This window comes from Brassica napus, chromosome C4 (assembly GCF_020379485.1).
Source record: "Brassica napus cultivar Da-Ae chromosome C4, Da-Ae, whole genome shotgun sequence".
In the NCBI taxonomy this organism is placed as follows: domain Eukaryota; kingdom Viridiplantae; phylum Streptophyta; class Magnoliopsida; order Brassicales; family Brassicaceae; genus Brassica; species Brassica napus.
Window position 1 is genome coordinate 59467361 of NC_063447.1, and position 22699 is coordinate 59490059.

The window sequence follows — 22699 nt, forward strand, 5'->3', positions numbered from 1 at the left end:
CGTTTTCTCGTTTACGATTTGTATTTGTATTTTTAATATACTTTTATGTAATTTCTTTTAAAAGTTTTATGTATATTTTTATTTTAAATCATTTTATTTAAAATTTTTTTTAAGAACCCCATAGGGATTCTCCCAATGGAGGAAAAGAAAATTATCTCCCCTAAGTAAGGTCCTAAACTTGTAAGTCACATTATATATTCTTAATTTAAGCATTAGGACCTCTAATGGGTCCTAATGGATGGAGATGGTCTAACAAAGCAATCCTGTCAACAAAACGAACCGGAATAAACCGGTTATCTACCGGAATCCGAATCGGGTCGGAATTTACAAAAAGGCCCCAAAATCTCTTTTCATTTTGTAACAACAACAAGCAATCTTGTCGTCAAAGCGAACCGAAATAAACCGGTTATCTAACTGAATCCAAATCCCTTTAGAGCCGAACAAACCCAAATCACGGGAGCAAAAAGAGAAACTCACCGGTGGTCATGCGGAACCCGCCTCCACCTCCGTCCCCAACGCCGACGACCTCACCGTCACGTTCCATCGAGAAAAGGAACTCTCTTCCTAGAATCGGTCAGAACTTCCCGGAAAGAGCAATCCTCGCCGCCTTAAAAGAGCAATCATGTTCGATATGCCTTGAAAACCTAACCCACCGACGCGCCGCCGTGATCCCGTCGTGCAGGCACGGGTACTGCCTCGGTTGCATCCGCAAGTGGAGCGGCGTCAAGAGAACCTGCCCTCTCTGCAACGCTCGTTTCGACTCCTGGCTCGTCGTTAACGATCTCGCTTCTAGAACATTCCGCGAGGAGCGCTTACCGCTTCTCCGTGATCGCCAGACAGTGACTTATCATCGTCGGAATATCATCCCTTCCGGTCGCCGGAGGTTTCTGTTCTCTCTCTCTCTGTGATCATCTCAAAGTTTGCATCTTTTTGATTTGCTTGTTTGTTAGGACGATTCCTAGGTCAACGGATGTGTTGGAGAGCTCTAGCTCGAGAAGGTCAAGGCCATTGCCGTGGAGGAGATCTTTTGGACGGCCTGGTTCGGTTCCTGATCATGTTATCTTGGAGAGGAAGCTTCGCTGGCGAGCTAGGTTGGTTTGATATTTACTTCTCGCAATTGTGTTCAGTTTGTTTTCGAGTTTCTAACTAGTTTCGTTTTGCTCTAATGCAGCATATACGATAGACAACTACGAGCTGCTCGCTTGCATTCTAGGTCAAGCTTACTAGTGGTAAGTTTCTATGTGCTATGGTCGATGATTGCACTCTTGGTGTGTAATCTTTGTAATTGTGCAGGTGAATGATGATCACACTAAGGCAAGGATAACTGAAAGAATCGAACCGTGGATGAGAAGAGAGCTTCAGGCAGTCCTTGGAGATCCTGATCCTTCAATCATTGTTCATTTTGCATCTGCCCTTTTCATCAAAAGGCTTGAGAGAGAGAATAATGGACAATCAGGGCAGGGAGGAGGGATACTAGTGGAAGACCAAGTCTCCTCCTCTCTTGGAATATTCTTGGGTGATAAGGAGGATACCTTTTGGCATGAACTGAGGTAAGGATCAAGTAACTACGGATTGAGTTGTAGTAAACAAAAACACATAGGGGCTACATACTGGAGTAGAGCAATCTAGAAGGGCAGTGGCTTGTCAGTATAACCGGCGTTTGATTATGGAACTGATACCTTTTGGTTTGACGTTCATTTCTGATGAGAACGTTTTACAATTATTTTTCAGATGTTTCGCTGAGAGTAGCCTCACGATGGAAACATACGATGCAGTAGTTGAGTACAGTGAGGTGGAGTAGTGAAAGTGATGGCAGTAAAAAAGAGGTAAATGAATTGTTTGGGATGCTAACCGAATCTGTATGAAACCCAGTTTCACTTTATTCTCTGGCTGTAGAAACTGGTTTTGAGATTTCAATATTATGTATTTGTATGCAGATAACTAAGGATTACGCTCTTGCCATATGAAGTATATATAGAAAGACTTATGATGACACTGTTGTTGTCTTGGAAGTTGAAGAACAAGTGTAAGGTCGCCAAGGGATATAGAGTAGGTAGGAAGATGTTAAGATGATTGCAAGTTTAGGTGTGTGAGTGGTCTCTTCTTTATCTGTTGGGTGGATTCTCAAATAGATGACTGACTGACACTTAGTCGGAAGAAAACTTTAGTTAAATGTATGTCTCTTCTCACCCTCCAATGTTATTGAAATGTAACGCTTTTCCTCACCTCATCAATGTTTTTTTAGCTTTGGAGGACCACCACCTTGTTCCAACTACATTAATTCAAAAGGTAACTATTTTGAGTCGTTACATCAACAATTGTTTTTACTAATGATGTCATTGTATCATTCAGATATGGTATAGTGCGTGTATGACGTGTAGTTTAGAACTATAACGAATGTACGTTACGGCCGGCCCAGAAGGAAGCTTCTTTGAAATAGAATAAGAAACGGAGATGTCATTAAGTTATCATTTAAGCCCTTACCTTAACGGCTACGACTAGAGGTTATGGGGTGTGAATAAATAACCAAAAAAAATGAAGGAAACAACGTGTTATCGAATTTCACTATTACAATGGTGAGCAAGCAAGAGGCTTGAAGACAAAAAAAATAAAAAAGCGTATATGGGTTGGTAAGCGGCAAATCCAGCTGCCAATGCCTATTTGACTTCCCTATGAGATCATGGTGAGCTCGTCTTCTTCTTCTTCTTCTTTCTTCTCTCTCTCTCTAAAAGTTGCTTTAAAGATCTCTCAATCATGAACATGAAGATCCCAATCACAACATTCCATTCCTCCTCATGAATACTTCTACATCAGGTTTCTTTCTCAACATGGTTTGGATTTGTGTTGGAACATAGGAACTCAACTTGCTTGATTTGCTATTGTCTTCTTCGTTAGATCATTTCTCAACGTGTCTTTCATTGTTGACTTGGTTTCGTGTGTCTTTTATCATTACAGTGAGGCGATTGGTTTCCTCAAAGACAATGAAATGTTTCCACTTCAGCAAAGACAAATCTCAGGATGAAGTCAAGACTAAAAAATGTGATTCAATACAATCTTCTTCCATCGCCAGAGGAGGATCAGGGGGGTCTGAGTTTAACTCACAAACAAGTACTACCACTACTACTACTTCCTTACACGTCCTCTCTGAGACACACATTAACAACCTCAAAGCATTCCCCCTCGATGACCTCAAAACCGCTACCAACAACTTCAGCAGGTCCTTGATGATCGGCGAAGGCGGCTTTGGTGGCGTGTTCCGCGGCATCATTCAAAGCCCTGAAGACCCTCGTAAAAAGATCGAAATCGCAGTGAAACAGCTCAGCAGAAGAGGCTTACAGGGGCATAAAGAATGGGTGACAGAAGTGAACGTGTTGGGAGTAGCGGAGCATCCGAATCTCGTGAAGCTGATCGGTTACTGCGCTGAAGACGATGAGAGAGGGATCCAACGGCTGCTTGTTTACGAATACGTACCGAACAGAAGCGTTCAAGACCATTTATCTAACCGTTTTGTACTCACTCCTCTCCCTTGGTCTACTAGAATGAAGATTGCTCAAGACACTGCTCGTGGACTCGCTTATCTTCATCACGGCTTGGAGTTTCAGGTCTCTTTGATCACACACGCCCTTTAAATTAATCTTTCTTTTCTTATAAGCTATATTCATCTTATAATGCAGATTATCTTTAGAGACTTCAAATCTTCAAACATTCTTCTTGATGAGAATTGGAACGCAAAGCTATCTGACTTCGGACTAGCTAGAATGGGACCTTCTGATGGAATCAGTCATGTCTCAACCGCGGTAAGTAAAGCCTTGACATGTTTGTTTGCGTTTTAGTATCTGATTGTTCAAAACAATCCACCATCAGGTTGTAGGGACCATTGGTTATGCAGCTCCGGAGTACATCCAAACAGGACACCTCACGGCCAAGAGCGACGTGTGGAGCTACGGAATCTTCCTGTACGAGCTCATCACAGGGAGACGGCCGTTCGACAGAAACCGACCAAGAAACGAGCAGAACATCTTGGACTGGATCAGACCGCACTTGGCTGATATCAAGAAGTTCAAGATGATCATCGACCCAAGGCTAGAAGGAAACTACTACCTCAAATCTGCTTTGAAGCTAGCTGCGGTTGCGAACCGGTGTTTGATGGTGAAGCCGAAGTCTAGGCCAACGATGAGTGAGGTTTCAGAGATGTTAGAGAGGATAGTGGAGAGTTCGGAGGAGGAGGTTTCTAGTGATGTGCCGTTGATGAAGAGCTTGGCGCCTAAAGATGCGTTTGAGGCGACAAGGAGAGAGAGGGTTAAGAGAAGATTTGTTGAAGTTTTAATTGGGGTTAATGGTTGTCCTAATCTGCCTACTTGGTCTCCTAAACTTGTTACTTCTCTTTGATTCTTGATAGAGAAGTAGAGAACAAACAACTCAAATTCAAAACGTGTGTGTTATATGCCTAATATTTTATTACACTGCCATTATAATCTTTTCAGTAGAGATGCGTTTGTAACTGAACACAAGATCCGGATCAAAACAAATCTGTATCTGTATCTGTATCTGTATCTAATACAAGTTATAAAGAAAATGGAATGGATTTTGTAAAATGGGGTTTTCTAGTATTACGAGTTATTTTATCTGATTTGTAAGAAAAAAAAAAACAGATATGAATTAGTAATTGAGATAACTTTTCAAAATCTTAATAAGTAGTTTTTTAGATTCGTTTTTTTTTTTAACTAGGAGTTTCAGTTTTTTTAGAATTTTTAATATCCAATAACACCTAAAGATATGAATTAATATTTAAATTAACTTTCCAGAAATTAAATTCAAATACTTATTTTATGTTTATTTTGATTTAACTCTTAAAATAACTGAACCAAACTTCGAGTTTGCATAAAATATAGTTTTTAAACATTCTAAAATATATAAAATTAAGATATTATTTACTAATAAAGTCGATTCAAATATTTAAAACCCGAATGAGATTACGAAATTAAATCCGAAAAAATCCAAAAAAAAAATGGTAGTAATAGTTAGGGTTTATTACAACAACACATTTCATTAGGACAAGCTTTTTAAACTAGTGGTTTTAACTGGTTTCACATTCGACAAGTCGCCAAAACTACCTTTCTTCCCCAATGCTCTTCATCAGCCGCCGTGCCCAAACCCTCAAAACCCTACCTTCCTCCTCCACACAGATCCGCACCTACGTCGATGTCTACATGAAATGGAAGAAAGACCACTACTTCGACAACATAGAGCACATCCTCCGTTCCCCTCAGCTCAAATCCGTCATCGCTCTCAAGAACTGCATCACCAGCGACCCCAACAGCTGCATCCCAATCTCCTCCGTCTCCAAGAAGACCCACCAGTTCGACCTATCAACCAAAGTCACAAAGTTCTTACGACAGTTTCCTAGTGTCTTCGAGGAGTTCGTTGGTCCCGAGCACAACCTCCCCTGGTTTAGATTGACGCCAGAAGCTGCTGAGCTCGACAGGGAAGAGAGACGAGTGTACCAAGACTCAGCTGAGGACTTGCGTGGTAGGTTGAGGAAGCTGATTCTGATGAGTAAAGACAATGCCTTGCCTTTGAGTATTGTTCAAGGGATGAAATGGTATCTTGGTTTGCCTGATGATTACATGATGTGTCTTGATTCTTCGTTTAGGTTTGTTGATATGGAAGACGGAGTTAAGGGTTTATCCGTGGAGTGTAGTAACGGAGAAAAGGTTCTGTCTTTTTTACAGAAGAACGCAATCAAGAACAGAGGACTACTCTGTTCTGAGAACAGAGGACTACTCTGTTCTGAGAACAGAGGACTACTCTGTTCTGAGATTGAGTTTCCTCTGTTTCCGTCAAAAGGTTGTAGATTGAGAGTCAAGATCGAAGATTGGCTAAAAGAGTTTCAACGGCTTCCTTACGTATCACCGTACGATGATTACTCTCGTTTGGATCCGAGCAGTGACGTTGCTGAGAAGAGAGTCGTTGGGTTTCTTCATGAGCTGCTCTGCCTCTTCGTCGATCATTCCGCAGAGAGGAAGAAGCTTTTGTGCCTCAAGAAGTGGTTTGGGTTGCCTCAGAAGGTTCACAAGGCCTTTGAGAGGCATCCGCAGATCTTTTACTTGTCTATGAAGAACAAGACTTGTACAGCTATTCTCAGAGAGCCTTATAGAGACAAAGCTAGCGTGGAGCCGCATCCCGTGTTGGCTGTGAGGAAGAAGTATATTCAGTTGATGAAGAGTTCGGAGTTGATTCTCAAGAGTAGAAGGACTAGTTGCAGGTTTTCAAATGATGGTGTTGTAGAGAAAGATTTGGATTTGGATTTTGATGGCTAAGCAAAAAGATTTTACATAGAAGAGTTAGTTTTGTATATTGAGACATAATTTAAAAGTAGCCAAATCTTTATTAATCAAATACATCATTAATGTATTCTTTTCAAACCATGTGTATGCAAGAATGAGTTTGCTATATGGAAAACAAAAGACAAAAGTGGGTATAAGAGTTTGTTGGAAAAAAGAATAGAGACTATGTTCAGCTGCTTAGTTTCTCAATGATCTGAGAGAGAGCTGAATATGAGCCAATGACAGAAGATATTGCTCCTACTACGATGATTAAGACACATAGCATCATCTACAAAACAAAATAAAACAGCGTCAATGGATCCACAAAACAATGGTGTTATGATAAGCTGGTATAAATTCAGAATTGCTAAGAACATTATTACCTGTGTCCTGGTAACTTTTCTCCGTACTATGCTCAAGAAACAAGCCGGTGGAAGTATTAGCGTCTGCAGAAAACAAAATATGTATACAAAAAACTTAAGATTTTCACTTGTAGTCAAACCAGCAGAGAAGGGAAAGATAGCTTACGACAAGCATTGTCAACAATGATCCAATCAATGACATGACAAGACCTGCAAGATGTTTCATTGTCAACTTGATTCCGATGTATATGAGCATTACAATCAAAATGGTGGAGAGGATCTTACCAAAGAAAGGTATTGCAAGACCAACAAGAAGAGTAGAGAAGACCAATGCGGTTCTAATGGCAATGGCGTACCAATGTGACTTGTTATGCCTTGATGGTATCAGTTCCTCCAGACTCAGTGCTACTGGAGATAAGGTCAAAGCATATGTGCTTTCCTTTTGTTAAGGGGGCACAAAAAGATGGTCAGTTTTTTAGACAATAAAATAAAATTATAGCTGAGTAATTTATCTTGCAAAGGATATTTAGTAAATGGATTGACCACCTGTGAAACAGTTAAGACAAAACAGTTTTAGCTCTCATGTGATCATAACCAACGTAGAATAAGTACTACTTACCGTAGTCCACACAGCTATCTTAGTTGCAACCAAATCTTGAGGCAAGTTGAGAGTAAACTGTGATTCTGTTGCTTCTCCAAACATTGTATAACCCATAAAAGCAACACCAGCATACATCAGAGTACAAATAGTAAAGCTGCAAAAACAATTATCAAATCATTGTGGTATCACCAAAATGCTTGCATATGTGACATAAAATGGATTGTTAAGAACTTATTAAAAGTGTCATAAGGCTTACCATGTCAAGAGAGCAGAAGGGTATTGATTTGGATTGGCCATAGAAGTATAAATATTGGGGAAAACAGCATGTCCTGAGTAGCAGTAACCATAGAGCCCTATAGCTACAGGTAAAGTTGACAAGTTCAGTGTAGTTCCTTTGCTGTGGATTCCAACGTCATCTACCAAACCGATCCAAAACAAACTTAAAACCACTAGCACCGATGCAATCACCCCTCCAGCTGCAAGATTTAATAGAATCATAAGGTCAAAAACATCTCTAGACGTGACTATAAGTATCTCCTAAGCTCTACCTGAGATATAACTTAGTAAGCTGAGATCTCTGAGCCAAACGGTGGGGAGAACAGCTATAGTGGTCAGCAATGCAAATAGATGGCGGGCATCTAACTCAAATCCTCCAATACTCAAAGCAGCATTTGGATATAATGAAGACAAATTATCACTCTCCAATATTATATATTCCACACAACACGCCTGCAATAACAGTACAATAATATAATATTATATATTCCACACAGAACAGCAAGATGTAACTCTGCAGATGTTCAACGTTATATACTCACTTCCATTGAAGTAAAAGGTGAGTTTTATGATATCACATTTACCTTTTATGGTGCAACAAAAATATTATGAAAGAATCTATAAGCAGTTACCAGAGCAGAACTAGTTTACTTCTAAACTAAACTGTCAGAAAAAAATACTACTGAACTAATCATTTCTCACTAGTACCTTTTGAGGACCATTCAATCTAAAATATAAATACTTTTGCTGCTTTAGTGACGTCAAAAGCAACTTTAAGAAGGAACAAATAGAAATCAAAGAGAAAAGTTTTAAAAAGTTTCAGGTAGTGCCAAATCTAGAACGAGCTAGTGGGAGAAATCTATGGGGCCCTGTGCTAACGTGTTTCACAACATGGGGTCATGGATTCTGCATACGTAGACACCACTTGGAATCTCTTTGATTATGTACGTTTCTTGACAAAAAAAAAAAAGAGAGTCTAGTGATTTCTATGTATAAATTATAGCCCCATTTGCTGGACAAATGAAAGCACTTACATATAGCTCCAAGTAGAGTACTATCTGCAATAAAAGAAAAAGAAAAAAATTATTATAAAATGAAAAATAATGATACCAAATTCCACTATTGAAGTGGTAAGCTACCTAATAATCTCAACTTTAATTAACTCTTCATCGCAAAGGAGTATTTTATTGCTATACTTGACGAAACATGTTATAAATTCATAGGATATATTAATAAAAAAAGGTTTTAGCCACTTACCGAGACAAAGATACGACCAGTGGTACCAAACGCAGCTTGGCCAATATCAGGATATGTCTCAAGGTCAGACTCACTGTCAAGGCAATAACGCAGGAGGATTCCAGTGTAGAAAGAAAGAAGACCATATATAAACAGTATCCCTAATCCTAACCATCCTCCTTCTTTAGCAGCATAAGGCGTTGAGAGTATCCCAACTCCACATAGAACATTCAATCCTGTAAGCACATGACCCACATGTTACACAAGATGATGTCATCAGTTTATTAAAGAGTGATTACAATCATACATGTTTTTAATTTGAACCTAGACGTTTTTGGTCTTAACAGTTTCGTTCATGTGCTTCCATGTGCTATAGGACAACAGAGGTGGCTGGTGTTTTGTACTTTTCTCTAATTTTGAAAAGACAAAGGTCTTAGGCACATACACACATATCAGAGTGTGAAAGAATCTAAACAAAGAGTATCCGAATATATTTCATATTCCAATAACACACAAGCATTAATTATATTTGCTAAAAAAGAAACTCACCATTCATAACAGCTTGTCCATATGAGCTATTGCGTGACATGGGAACTTCATGAGACACTCTCTCTTCCTTTCGCATGGAACTTCTCCTAGAAGGAACAGGAGGGAGCAAGCCATGAGAGCTAAGCCTGTGTTTAGGTGGTGGTGGTGCTTGTTCTTCTGCTTCGAGCAGAGGCTTTGTAACAACAGGTAGAGATTCAGGAGTGTGTCTTCTTATCAGGGAAGAAGACAAGAAAGAGCTTCCGAATCTCGTCATCGAGTTGTTCCCAAGAAAACCGATACTTGGAGACGGTACACTACTGTAAAGATCAATGGACTGCCTACAAAACATTAACAAGAACACACAAAACATCAAAATAAATAATGCACATTAATTAATAACCCTTTTTGTTACAAAATCAACCAAGAATCTGCATGTTAGGATAGAGATAGACCTGTAACTCTGTGGCCAAGCCGTAGTGTATGAGTTAGGCTTATTCTGCGTGTGATGTTCATCATTAGCATCAGAGGAATCAGAATGGCTGTGACCATCTTCTTCTTCTTCTGCGTAATCTTTCCTGTCGTCTTCATCCTCGCTTTCAATGTAAAAGCTCTGATCAGAAGGTACGTGATTCATTTTTTCCTAATGAAATCTGAATGATTCATGCAAGAAAATATATATATATATATAAAAAACGGAAATGAGAAACAATCAACCTCTAGAGTAAACAGTCTATATATGTTCTATGTTCAAACATGATCTCTTTACCTTGTAATAAAATCATAAACGTGACAATTTATAGTTCTTAGACTTTGGTGTTACCTGAAGATGTTGCCTTGGATCCAAATGATAATGAGCCTCAAGATCAGAAGAGAGTCATGAGAGAGATAACGAGAGAGATGTGGAGGATATAGAGAGGATGAGTGGAAGAGAACGAACAAGGGGGAAGGAGGGAGACAGAGCGGCTTTTTCTCCTCTGTATACCTTTTCAATTTTACAAGTCAGCTTTGAATTATTAACAATAATTTTTTTTATATAAGGTAATCTTTTCTTAAATACTAGTATATAATTTTTCAAACTTACATATAATTACTATATTTGGCATGTGTTCTACTCTAATGGTTCGAAATAATGATGTTACTATGGTATCATAACTTGGTTGAGGTTAAGCACCATAATTATATTTTGTTTTCTTTTTAACACACTATTTTAAATTTTTGGCTCGATACCAATTTTTAAATTTATAATTTGATTGTTTCGTCCTTACTTTTTGAGAAGAATATGTCATTAATTTACGCCAAATATAAAAATTATGGCTCATTAGCAGAATCAAAGGGTCGTTTTTTGGCAGTTCAAATAAAAAACTGATTTTGATTTTGTTTATTTTTGGTAGGCAACCCATATTTTGCTTACCGAGATAATTTAAATTATTAATGCAATATCTCAGCACTGACTCGGATCATGTGTATGTTTTTAAATTTAAAACAAACAAAATACTCAGTTTGAGGGATCTGTTTATCTATTTCCGGAAGGAAAACTAACCAAAAATATGTTACATAGGAATTAGAATGAGATCTTTTCTTGTTATGGTCATGAAAAATAACTAAGATTTAGCATGAGAGTAATATTTTTGGTATTGCTGATTTGACGTTGAAATAACTGTACGTATAGTATTCAAAGAAAACATCTCACAGTCGCAAGAACAGAATCACATCACGTGCAAGATCAATAACTCAGGAGCATGTGCACATTTGATCTCCCTTCGTTGATTCTCCGCTTCCATCGACATATACCTCAATTTCCACATGGTTTGCTGTTGTTTTTTTTGTCTCACAAACATTTTGTATAGAGGGATACGATACATTGATCATTGATTCAGTTCAGTGTACTGTGTTTTGCCTCTTTTGTATGAATTATCTGTTTACAACTCGTTATCATCCTATATTTTGTCTTCTAGGGATGATTTTGTTCGGGACATAGATTGCCACTAAGCACAACATTGATGTGTCTATTAGGCCTGGGCATTTCGGGTATCGGTTCGGTTCGGTTCGGGTATTTCGGGTTTCGGGTAGTTCGGATAGGGGCTAGAGGATCCATTTAGTACTTGACCTATTTTCGGTTCGGTTCGGTTCGGATAGTTTCGGGTTCGGTTCGGTTCGGATAGTAAATGTAGGAACCGGAAAATATCCGGAAAAAGTGCGGTTCTCATTTGGATCCGGTTCGGGTTCGGATAGTTCGGGTAGTTCAGATAATTTGGATAAAATATCAGTTATTTAGGGTAAAATATCAAATAATTAAGATGATTTACATAAAAAATTTGGATATTTTGGATTACTTTGGATATTTCGGATAAAACTATCCGGATACTTTCGGATACTTTCGGGTAGTTTGGATACTTTATAATAATTTAGTTATCATCAACTATTTTCAGATACTTTTAATAGAATTTTAAATTTTAAATATATATTTAATGATGTTATATGTATATATAATTAATATTTTTATATATTTGGGTACCCGTTCGGTTCTCGGTTCGGTTCCGGTTCGGTTCGGTTATTTCGGATATAAAAATATAGGAACCGTTCGGGTATTGGTTCGGTTCCGGTTTCGGGTATTTCGGTTCAGTTCCGGTTCGGTTCTTCGGTTCCAGTTATTTTGCCCAGGCCTAGTGTCTATGGTGCGAAGGCAGGGGCGGACCCACTTGAAGAGGAGTGGGGTCACCTGACACCACACAAAACATGTTAAAAATATGTTTTACATAGAAAAACAGTAAAGAATTGGTAGCGGAGTTGGTTAAGCACGGTCCTTGACACCACAAAACCCGACTTCAAAGCCCAGCAGAGATAGTTTGGGAGAAGTATATATTGTTCAAGTTGAATCCATTAAGGGGCTACAAAATTCCAATACTTTAGTCTAAATCCTCTCAGCAGCAGTTCCACCAACATCCACATCTCCAAGCCATGCCTTGAGACTCTCTTCTTTACCAGCCTTAAACTCCACAAACATTGCATTCTCCAATCTCCACCATATGTTCACCTTTACTCAAGACTTCTTCTTCTTCTTCTTCTTCCACATTGGGGCTAGACTCCACCTTGAAGTCAAGCTGCGGCCATTTGATGTTACTGGCTTTCTCCTTAGCGGACTTGAACACCGTCGTAAAATAGCTGCTGCTGTCACCACGCGTAGTTGTTGCAGTTGTTGCACTACCGGATCTGCTCCAAGGGCTCCGGGAGTTTAGGATCACCCCTAAGGAGCTCTTGATGTCTCCCATCATCTCATCAGCGATAGGCGAGCCGCACTCTTTCATTGACCTCACCATGGCTATGGAAGCACCCAAGTCTTGTGTATGCAGAAGTGTCTCACGATAAATGAATCTATAATACAATTAAGCGAAACAATTAAACACCTAAGAAGATCAAAACTTTGATTTCATAAGCACCTCACAATACCAAAACAGAGTATAAGAAACAGAGGAGCTCATAGGACCCTCCCTATATGAAGACGGAGGCGAATCGGTGATTGATCTCTCGTCAATAACGAATTGGGTCTCTCCTGATGTGTTCCTTCCTCCTCTCATTTGATTCAAAAAGCCATCTTTTTTTTTTCCTCTTGAGCTCTCACGCTACTAAAGGTGCAGACCAAAAGAAGAAGAAGAGGAAGACAATAAGAGCATGCGCAACGGTGAGGCTGGGAGGTCGAATCCTTAGGATTAGAATATTAATTTTTTTTGTTTTTTTACTTTTTGAATAGTTAAGGATTGTAATTAAAATTGATGTGTGCAATGGTGTCACCTACATTGAATCCTAGCTCAACCATTCAGCATCAAATTTTTGGTCAATCATGAATCAATGGAAAGTCTAACTTCAAAGATCAAGCTGAGTATGAAACCAATTTGCGCTATTCAATTCGATCATGGCAGAAAATCAATTTGTAACTATATTTTTACTATAAACATTTTCTTCTAAAACAGGGGAGTTGAACACTTGATAACAAAAGCTAGGTTGTGAACGTGGACTACAACACGCTCAAGACCTCAGGAGGCCAAACAAGATACACCAAAACTGAAAGTAGGATATTAAAAATCGTCACCTGAAATTGGTGACACAGACAGAACGTATGCCAGCATCAGCCGCTGCACGGCACGCTACGGAGACAACATCAGACACCTGTGTTTAACAAACGTGAAAAATTCTCCAGGTGAATTTTACAAAGCAAAAGTCCAAGATAAGTTAACGATGGGCCGAGAGATTGTATGAAAAGAAAAAGTTAATTACCACGAAATCAGTTTTGATAGAATGAAGCCACTCCACTTCTGTTTTCAAGATTTCAGCTCGAGGAACCACAGTTGTTTCCACATACTGTGGAAGTGGCAGCATCACAAAAAAAGTGTAAAGCTCATAAACTGGAAATTGCAATCAAGATAAGACCAATAATCATTTACATGTGATCACATTAGTTAAAACCTTTTCTAAGGAGGCATGGCGATCTACAGTCAGAGCATCAGCTTGCACAGCTCCACAGTCCAAAAGAACCTAACAATCGCCAATTAATCAATATATCCTTATGTTTCCAGTAAACAATTGAAAGAGTAAGCAAGTAAATGATCGATAGAAACCTTTCGAATCTTAAGCCTAGGAGACTGAATCTCGGAAATCAGGCGCGCCGGTGACGACATGAACGTCGTGCCCGGCCGCGATCAAGTGACGGGACAACCTGAATTGCCACAAATTAGCCACGATCGAACTAACGCAGTAGTCACAGATAAGAATGATGCAGAGAGAGAGAGGGTGAGAAGGAAAACCTCGACGACGCGGGTGGTGTGACCGAAGCCGTGTCCAGTGACGTAGTAAGCGAAGACCAGGTGCTAGCTGGAAGCTGAGACGCCTTCGTTATCGTCAATCTTCATTTTCTTCGACGGGAAAATATCTCTCCGACGATCGCTGAGGGAAAGAAGAAGACTGATTCTAAAGAACTAATAAATCTCCAGCTTTAACGATCGATCCACTCAAATTCGGCCACGTACCACAAGGATCAAGTCCTTAAACCTCCTAATTACGGACCAATCCTTACGTTTATTAGCCTAAATATTATTATTATATTAAAACTAACATATGCTTTAGCGTTAAGGATTCGGGATGAACCCCCGTTGCGGACGCTCTAAGTTTCTCTATGTTTTGTGTTCACGTCATCGTTCACACGTGCCTGTCTCCTAGCTCGCACGTATGGATGGATAGTAATTGTTTGTCTGATTCAACAAAACCATTGAAACTGCAAAACAATCCTCTAATTTCTATACAGTTAACAATATTGTCCTTTTGTTTTTAAATGTAACTTATAACCCTCGTATAATTAATTAAAGGGGTTAGGTGGGTCTACGTTTGCATCAATCATTTGAAAGTGGGCCGGATGTTGGCCTTATTGAATTACTGGTCTTAATCGGGCCAACTGATCGGACCAGGATTTTGAATCTTCAATCTCGCAACAAAATGATGAGAGGAGAACATAATTAACCGTACATTGGATGGATGATTCAAATTTTATAGACAATGGACACTAGAATATTAAATGAGATGTGTTCACCAAAAAAAAACTAATATGAAAATAACTTTTCAAATATGTTGTTAAATTTTGAAAAGAAACAAAAAACATAAGTATGTCAAATACATCATAATATGAAATTGCAATTTTAAACAATACTAGCCTTTGATCCGCGCATCCGCGCGGATGTAATTTTGTTCAATATAAAACATCTAACAATACTAAAAGCAGGATATCAAGCCTTCTAAGCGCGTCCACGTAGGATTGGAAATTCAGACCAATAGTAAATAGCCAGCTGTCCCATCTCCAAAAGCCTCCTTCTTTCTTCAGTTTTTATCGCAGTAAAGTATACAACTTCTGGCCTTTTCGCTTCCTCCTTCGTCTCATCTCATTCCGTCTCTTTAATTGTTTCATCTACGTTTTTAATTCCCTTCTTTATTGTAACTGTATGTATATTGCATCTTCCTGGATCATCTATAAACCATCAAATTAATTTTTTTTCCCAAGCAAAACTCTTAGAATCACAAGCTCCGGAGAAGAGCTCCAAGATCTCGCCCGTGAATTTGTTCTCGGCTAAAGATAGATAATGTAGGCTTTTGAGCGGCAGTGACGGGATGTGTCAGACAACAAGGTTGCCGAAGATGATGGTGGCGAGATTAAGTATCTTTTCATATATTTGGTTTGGTTTATTGACTCTTTTTGACCTTTTGGATTTATGTTCATATTTTCTTTCATCAATTATATTGATCCTACATCTGCAAAGGTTACTTTCTCCGAACTACATCTGCATAGGTATGTAATCTTAGAAAACCTGTCTTGATGCGTTGTTCTTGCCTTCATTTTGTTAAACCAATCAGCCAAAAAAATCCTAAGAACACATGGTAAATATCTTATATATCTGATTGTTTAAATTAATTTTTCTTACATAAGTTTTACAGAATTGTGCCCAATTAGTTTTCGTTCATGCCCTATCATGGGGAAGGCCAACGGCTGAGTCTCTCAAAAAGGTTCATGAAAATGGCTTTTTTGAGATGAACAAACTGATCATTAAAGTGGAAGTAAAGATAGTTCAAGCATTTGATGAAAGAGATGTAAGTGGGAGGGAGATGGTAGATTCCAATGGTTTCCATGTTCTTTGCACTCAGGTATGGTTACGAGGGCGCCTCTTATTGCATTTATTTGGTGTTTTTTCCTTAAACTTTTACGTTATTGGATATATTTGAATATAGAACTCAAATTATTAAAAGTCTATGTCTTTATTGTTGACATGTTGTTTCAATAAACTCGCTTTACATGAAACCTCTGGTGTTCATATTGATAACTATTATCTCTCCTGCAGTGTTCATATTGGATAACTATTACCTTTCATGTGTTCACATCCTTGATACAGGTCCGAAAAGCATTCTTGAGTCACATCTTCTTTAACGTGTTCGTATCTATGTCTTCATATAGTTTCTGGTCATGTTTTCCAGATAGGTTTGTATGGAAGAAATTGGAAACTTCAGGGAAGCACCTCGATCTGGTCACGTCAGTGTTGCCAGAGCTAGCCTTGATCAAAGTGTGTTAACACGGAACTCTTAAGCCGGAATTGGAATCACTCAGTTGTTGTATATAGTTTTATTGCAGGAAAGAGAGAATATCCCTTTGAGCATAGGCTAGATTGATCAATGAAATTGATTTTCAAGCCATGGTTAGTGAGAACGTCGCTTTAGGTTGCACTATAGAAACCATCATTGATGGAAGGGTGCTACACGGTGTTTTACTTTCGAAAAGCCATATTCAAACGGTAGATCCAAGCGTTAGTTCTAGGCAAGTCTGGGTTATTGTTCTCTTTTTTTCAAAAAACAATTTCTTGATGTTAACGTGATGAAAAAAAATCACAAGAAAGTATCAAATCCGTCAATGCGTCTAATCTAGACATCTTCAGGAAATGCTTGCAGGTGCTGCATTTCTCTTTATTCTTCTGGGCGTTGTCCCATACAATTTCCATGTTTCAGTAATAGAGTCTGGCAAACAAATTTATTGGATGAGCTAATGGAGTTACAAATCAATCAAGAGATAGAGATAGTTGAAAAAAGGAAGCAATGAAACATCAACAAACGTGCTTCATCAGCAATTCTAAAGCTGTTAAAAAAGCGTAAGAGCATCACAATCACAGGTTCTTCATCTAAGAGGACCTAACAATAGTATATTTGTATAAAATATATACTTAAAATTTTAATATGTGTTAACTTTGAATCAATATAAGTTTTTTTTTGGAAAAACCAGTTGTAATCGTAAGATATATGTTTTGAGTTAACTCTTTTGTTTCAGAAATATATGTGTTTTTAGAAAAGTTTGTGTCAAAAGATACATATTTCAAGTTTTCTAAGCATTTTAATTAGCTAATAATAATATACTAGAGCTTGATCCGCACGGCCATTCTGATATTGGTTCTTACTTTTGTATACATTGATATTTGTTATTCACAACTGGTGTTATATATTGGTTCTTACTTTTGTATACATTGATATTTGTTATTCATAACTGGTGTTATATATTTTAAATGTATCGGCATATAACTAATTGTATTCAAAAGATCTGAATTAAATCAAGTAATATAGTTAGTTTTGATACAAATATCTAAACCCGTTTTAGATACATTGGTTATTTAAATATTTTTAAGTTTCTTCTATACATTAAAACCGAACTTATCCAGACCCGGAAGGACCCAACTGGAAACCACACATAAATTTAAAATATCCAAGCGGGATCTAATTCCAAATTAAAAAAACATACCGAGAAGGAATATCCCGTATCTGAATGGGTATCCAATGTTCATGCCTTACTGATTTGTAAACTAATAAAAAGATTTTTTATATGTTTCACTAAATTAAGTGAAATATAAAGAATTTTTTATTTAGTAAAATAGTTAATTGGAGTGAAAAATTAAGTGACAATAATTGTATTACATATTTATTACTTTTATTTAAGCTATTATTTTATTCACATAAACATGTGTTTGAGTTATGTAAACTAATAAAAATATTATAACCCTAGGGTTAACTAATCTAGACTTAGGTTTTAAAATGGAGGGGTGGGGTAGGATTTTTGGAATGTGAAATTTAGGATTCTAATAAATATATAAATAAATATTTAACAAATAAAAAAAATTTAAAAAATAGTTTCAAAAATAATTTTTGATTTTCAAAAAGAAATTTTGAAAAATATCATTTTTTATATATAAAATTTGAATTTGAAAAAGTATAACTCGAAAATATTAAAAGTTTATTTTTATTATTATTTATTTAAATAATTATTTGTTAAATATATATATATATAAAACAAAGGTAGAAAAGTCTTTTGCTACTTAATGAAAAAAATATTTTAAAAAATGTCTATTTAGTGGTGGTAGCATGAATAATGATACCAAGAAAGTGGTAAACATGAAAATTCTTCTATAATTAATGAAATTATTAAACTGAGTGAAAAATAGAAATATAATTAATGTAATAGTTTGTTGAAAAGAAAGATAGTTCTATTTGTATTTCAGTTTTAATAGTATAAGTTACAAATTTTAAGAATATTTTTATTAAAATATTATTGTCAAAAGTTATTGGAAACTTGAAAAGTTATACGTTTATTATCAAAATAAAATATTTTTTACATGTGTAAAATATATAAATTAAGAGTGTAAACCGCGCGTAGCGCGGTTAAAAGACCTAGTATATTTAATGTTACATTTATCATATTACATATTTTTTTACATATGCACATAACATTTTGTGAGAGGAGTAAAAGCCGTCACAATAGACATGTTTAGGTTGAGATTTTTTTTTTTGTGATGCGTTTGACAATACATATAAGAGATATATATATACTTGGGACTGGAAAGGGCATGTTAAATTCGAGTAACTAAAAATGATTTGGTTAGTTATGATTTACTCGCAAAATCCAACCAAATATATGTTTTTAAATGATTACAGATCCATTCACTTTTTCCTATATACTTTGTTAAACACATAATATAATGATCTCAGTAGTTAATTGATATGCGCGACTGCGTAGAAAACAAAATCGTCATATTGTTTTGTTTTTCAAAAAGGAATATTTAGTTATGATATTCTCCAGCTAATTGATATTGCGTAGAAGCAGGAATGATGTTTTGAAAGATGTTGAGTTTTGCAAGGAAAAAATTATGGTTAGTTTCGATTTTATACTCATTAAATATAATCATATCAGAATTCAGCTAAACCATAAAATACCTAAACCATTAAATCAGCTACCCAATGTTGGTCTTCATAAATCAAAAACGATATAAATAATGTTAAGAAATCGACTACTCATGTATTGGTTACTGAAAACACATAATCTCATATCAATTACAAATTTCATGTTTTCGTAAACTTAGATCAATCGTTTCATTTGTGATGAGTTAGCTAACAGATAAAAAATTGGTCATATGTTTTGTTGATTTGGTTTTGAATTTTATAAATAGTCAATATTATCTGGGCCATAAAGTTATAATAAGCCTAACCTAAACTAATTTATTGGTAACAAAGTTGGCAAATTGATGGGCTGGCGAACGAATTGGATTAGCACAATGGATTGGCCACCGAAGGAAAGGGTTATTAATGATTGTATATGAAACGATTCTGTTTTAATTTTAGTGGCATTCTCCTGTAATTATTGAGGAAAACTCAGGGTTAAATACTATTTGTACTCCTGTTTTAATAGATTAGATATTTTCAAAAAAAAAAAATTTAAACAATATAAAAGCGAATCATCAAAATTGGCGGGGGTTTCACTCATCATTAGCTCTCAATGCATTAAACTCAAAAATAGAGTTAACACATTATGAAAAACCTCAAAAAGAGGAAAAAAAGAACATTATGTTAAACATGAATGAAAATTTAAATAGTCATGTCGACCAAAAGAAATGAACATTGCCTCATGGGCCAACAAAAGATCAAAGGGGTCAAAATAAAGTTAAAGCACGAGCTAGCTAGGGTCATAAAAAAGAATTGCACCTACTCTTGTCTTTAATCTCGAGATGACTGTTTTATATACTACTGAAGTGGTCTGACTATTTGACAGACTCACCATCTCCTACGCTTATATCTATTGGCTTAAACAACATAGTTAAAGAAAATTAAACGCATCGTATGTACGAGAAATAATCATTAATGCGTAACCACAAAACAAAACTACTTCTACTATCTCTTTAAATATTATCTAAGAAAATAATCACGGACAAATGACGCATACGTATATGTTCTTCCCATGTATTAAATTAAAACATTTTTTTTTACTTCGAATGTTAGGTCATATCATTTTAGGTTCATAATATATAGGATTTTTATACTAAGAACAAGCGTGTGGCACGCGGCTAGTCCATGCGTCTGCCATGACGCCATAAGTAATTAGCATAGAACAACACAGACGCAGCCGCCGAACAATAATAAAAACATTCTTTCGTTTGTAGATACATTTATTAAGCGTTGCAGGATTAATGCGATAGCTAATAACAATCAAACTTAATGCGGTCGCCATTCACATCATGACATTACAAAATCAATTACGCGAACCTGTAAAACACCAATACTTGTATTTTGAACAATTACTGAAAACAAATTAACATTTCGAGGAGAAACATTTTCTGGTTCGTACAAAATCTTATGTTATTCCCAAGTCTTTGTAGAATGGTGTACACACACTAGTACTTGACTTCTAACATGAATGCAACTCTCTCTTTTTGTTTGAATGCAACGTATCTACTAAACCCAAATATTTGAGAAAGATTCACATAATGCACATGATGCAAATGGTCCACAAACTTACCACTATTCATTCCATAGATACGTGTGAGCGAATAAATCTACGTACAACTCAGACATAGACACACAACAACTAAGAAAATATATAATACAAGGGTGCTTGCGCATGCATTTATTTAGATAGACATGTGATAATTGGTGGGTAGGCAAAAGTACAGCAAGGATTGTGTAGTAAACACTATGGATTTGTTCCTTAGTCTAAACAGAAGAGTCAAAGAGAGAATCTTAGTTTAAAGTTTAAACAATTACTTCACTTCTCTCTATACTTTCTTATAGGCAATGTCCTCTGATTAAATAGTTGTATATATTATAACAAATATTAATTAGTTGCAAGATTATGGGTCGTGTCCCTTAATTTCTTTTCATGGTTTGTTGTTACATTATTACATTGACAACAGATATGCGGTGTACCATATTCCCCGGTTAATAATAGCCCTTTATATGTAAGAATATGAATATAGCCAATATATGAAAGACATGTAAATAGAGAAGAGATAGCTAATAACAAAACGAATAATATTCGGAGTCGAAATGATAATAATAATAAAAATTGGAGTTTGGAAAAAAGTGAAGGAGATAGAGGAATCCATGTGTATCCAAACACTTGCAGACAAAATGAGCTTCAGAGAATAGAAAAGCAACCTTTAGCTTTTCTAAGACCACCAGACTCAGAAAATGAGATTTCAAACACACTCTCTCCTCTTTTAGGGTTCTTATATTTATCTCTCTCCTCTCCCTTTAATCATGTCCTGCGAAATTTCCTCCCTAACTTAATCATACCTACCACCATGATGCCACTCTTAGGCTCATGCATGTGTGATCTGGATGGTGATGTGTATGACTGTCATGGATGTCTATATTTAGAGAGGTGGTGAGAGGATGAGATGCTGAAGCAACCCCACATGTAATCCTTGTTTCACTCTCAAAAGACTAAACAAATTAACCAAAAAATAAATATTTATGCCCTAATTTTAGCATTTTGCCTTTATCCCTTCATTCTTGCCCTTTCCTTAGGGTTTCTTGTGGGTCTGTCTTTTTCCCTTTGCTTTTTTACTTTTTTTTTTCATTTTCATCTGTTATTTTTATCTTCTTTTTTTGACCCAAACACCTCTCTTTTAATTTGCTTTCCTCTTGTCTATCTCGCCACCTCAGTCTTAATTATTTCATATAAACCTTTTCTCCTCCTCTCTAAATCACCTTCAACATCTATTGCTTCCATCTTTTTCTCTCTGCATCTCCAATCTCACCCCATATATTTTGTTTGTTGATTCTTATTGTCTCTTTTAAGAACCCTAACCTTAATTCCTCCTGATAGAGAAATAGTGCGAGAGAGAGAGAGATCTAGAGAGAGAGCAAAAGATCTCTTCAATTCCATTTCCGTACATGCAAATCATCACAGTCCATGTTTTAGCTTGTTTATATACCTCCATATTATTACTTGTATATGTTCATGCATGTTCAGGTGGAGATAGCTTTACTTAAAAATAGAACTAGACAACGATCTCTTGTAGGCAATTAGTTTCAATACATACACGTTTATGCATCATGATATGTATATACATAGAAGCACATGTTGATGTATTTATATATATGCCTGGCTCCCTGTATGCCATACACTAAGCTCATCGACCATCTCGAGGATCTCCGTGGATGGCATATGAGGAGCCAAGCATATTTTCATATATATATATATATCTACATTATTAAAAAGAAATCATCCTAAAAATCTATTTAAAATTTTTTCATATATATATATATATATATATATATATATCTACATCTACATCTCGAGGATCTCCGTGGATGGTGTATGAGGAGCCAAGCATATTTTCATATAAATATATTATACTAACATATCATTTTCTCTAACCGTGTTTCATGAATCTGATGATCAAAATAGTAATGATTTATCCCAATAAACAAAATTTTATTGTGCTGACAAAAAAAAAAAAAAAAAAAAAAAAAAAAAAACAAAATTTTATTGTTTCTTGGTGCCATCTTTTCTATTAAAATTAAAA

General features: G+C 36.4%; 4 protein-coding genes, 1 long non-coding RNA gene and 1 pseudogene across 8 annotated transcripts; 4 read left to right on the forward strand and 2 right to left on the reverse strand.

Moving 5' to 3' along the window:
- The first annotated feature begins 369 nt into the window (after positions 1 to 369).
- Positions 370 to 2258, forward strand: LOC106402467 (E3 ubiquitin-protein ligase Topors-like). 2 transcript variants are annotated; one of them, XM_022701475.2, is made up of 6 exons: positions 370 to 883; positions 951 to 1091; positions 1172 to 1229; positions 1294 to 1550; positions 1732 to 1826; positions 1938 to 2258. In XM_022701475.2, exons 1-5 carry the CDS (start codon positions 486 to 488, stop codon positions 1799 to 1801), a joined length of 924 nt encoding a protein of 307 aa, XP_022557196.1. In that variant the 5' UTR covers positions 370 to 485; the 3' UTR covers positions 1802 to 1826; positions 1938 to 2258. The 2 variants fall into 2 exon arrangements, with proteins under 2 accessions (XP_022557196.1, XP_022557197.1); XM_022701476.2 differs by having other exon boundaries at positions 374 to 883; positions 963 to 1091.
- On the forward strand, positions 1952 to 4486 carry LOC106402466 (serine/threonine-protein kinase PCRK1). Of its 3 annotated transcripts, XM_048755138.1 has the most exons (6): positions 1952 to 2174; positions 2246 to 2289; positions 2353 to 2814; positions 2956 to 3602; positions 3675 to 3797; positions 3865 to 4486. In XM_048755138.1, exons 3-6 carry the CDS (start codon positions 2796 to 2798, stop codon positions 4387 to 4389), a joined length of 1314 nt encoding a protein of 437 aa, XP_048611095.1. In that variant the 5' UTR covers positions 1952 to 2174; positions 2246 to 2289; positions 2353 to 2795; the 3' UTR covers positions 4390 to 4486. The 3 variants fall into 3 exon arrangements, with proteins under 3 accessions (XP_048611095.1, XP_048611094.1, XP_048611096.1); XM_048755137.1 differs by having other exon boundaries at positions 2138 to 2289; XM_048755139.1 differs by lacking the exons at positions 1952 to 2174; positions 2246 to 2289 and having other exon boundaries at positions 2337 to 2683; positions 2767 to 2814.
- A 567-nt stretch (positions 4487 to 5053) lies between these two features.
- Positions 5054 to 6425, forward strand: LOC106402869 (protein WHAT'S THIS FACTOR 9, mitochondrial-like). Its single transcript, XM_013843682.3, has one exon. The coding sequence runs from the start codon at positions 5127 to 5129 to the stop codon at positions 6318 to 6320; it is 1194 nt and encodes a 397-aa protein (XP_013699136.2). The 5' UTR covers positions 5054 to 5126; the 3' UTR covers positions 6321 to 6425.
- LOC106402868 (amino acid transporter AVT1C-like) lies at positions 6366 to 10758 on the reverse strand. The gene is made up of 13 exons (XM_013843681.3): positions 10150 to 10758; positions 9782 to 9979; positions 9351 to 9667; positions 8823 to 9037; positions 8600 to 8623; positions 7838 to 8018; positions 7546 to 7765; positions 7308 to 7443; positions 7215 to 7234; positions 6974 to 7119; positions 6855 to 6898; positions 6710 to 6772; positions 6366 to 6615 (listed from the first exon to the last, which is right to left on the reverse strand). Exons 2-13 carry the CDS (start codon positions 9961 to 9963, stop codon positions 6517 to 6519), a joined length of 1647 nt encoding a protein of 548 aa, XP_013699135.2. The 5' UTR covers positions 9964 to 9979; positions 10150 to 10758; the 3' UTR covers positions 6366 to 6516.
- A 1261-nt stretch (positions 10759 to 12019) lies between these two features.
- On the reverse strand, positions 12020 to 14002 carry LOC106404909 (annotated as a pseudogene).
- Positions 14003 to 15098: 1096 nt separating this feature from the next.
- On the forward strand, positions 15099 to 16624 carry LOC111198939. Its single transcript, XR_002653070.2, has 3 exons — positions 15099 to 16010; positions 16205 to 16255; positions 16338 to 16624. It is a non-coding gene; the product is annotated as an uncharacterized LOC111198939 (long non-coding RNA).
- The last annotated feature ends 6075 nt before the right edge of the window (positions 16625 to 22699 follow it).

Bases quoted from the DNA above. Each gene is read 5' to 3' on its own strand.
- LOC106402467 (XM_022701475.2), top strand. From the start codon at position 486: ATGCGGAACCCGCCTCCACCTCCGTCCCCAACGCCGACGACCTCACCG. The intron at 1,092-1,171 runs GTTGGTTTGATA...GCTCTAATGCAG, and splicing joins AAGCTTCGCTGGCGAGCTAG to CATATACGATAGACAACTAC. The intron at 1,230-1,293 runs GTAAGTTTCTAT...GTAATTGTGCAG, and splicing joins CTAGGTCAAGCTTACTAGTG to GTGAATGATGATCACACTAA.
- LOC106402466 (XM_048755138.1), top strand. The intron at 3,603-3,674 runs GTCTCTTTGATC...CTTATAATGCAG, and splicing joins ATCACGGCTTGGAGTTTCAG to ATTATCTTTAGAGACTTCAA. The intron at 3,798-3,864 runs GTAAGTAAAGCC...ATCCACCATCAG, and splicing joins TCAGTCATGTCTCAACCGCG to GTTGTAGGGACCATTGGTTA.
- LOC106402869 (XM_013843682.3), top strand. From the start codon at position 5,127: ATGCTCTTCATCAGCCGCCGTGCCCAAACCCTCAAAACCCTACCTTCC.
- LOC106402868 (XM_013843681.3), bottom strand. From the start codon at position 9,963: ATGAATCACGTACCTTCTGATCAGAGCTTTTACATTGAAAGCGAGGAT. The intron at 9,668-9,781 runs GTCTATCTCTAT...AATGTTTTGTAG, and splicing joins GCTTGGCCACAGAGTTACAG to GCAGTCCATTGATCTTTACA. The intron at 9,038-9,350 runs GTGAGTTTCTTT...ATGTGCTTACAG, and splicing joins TGGACAAGCTGTTATGAATG to GATTGAATGTTCTATGTGGA.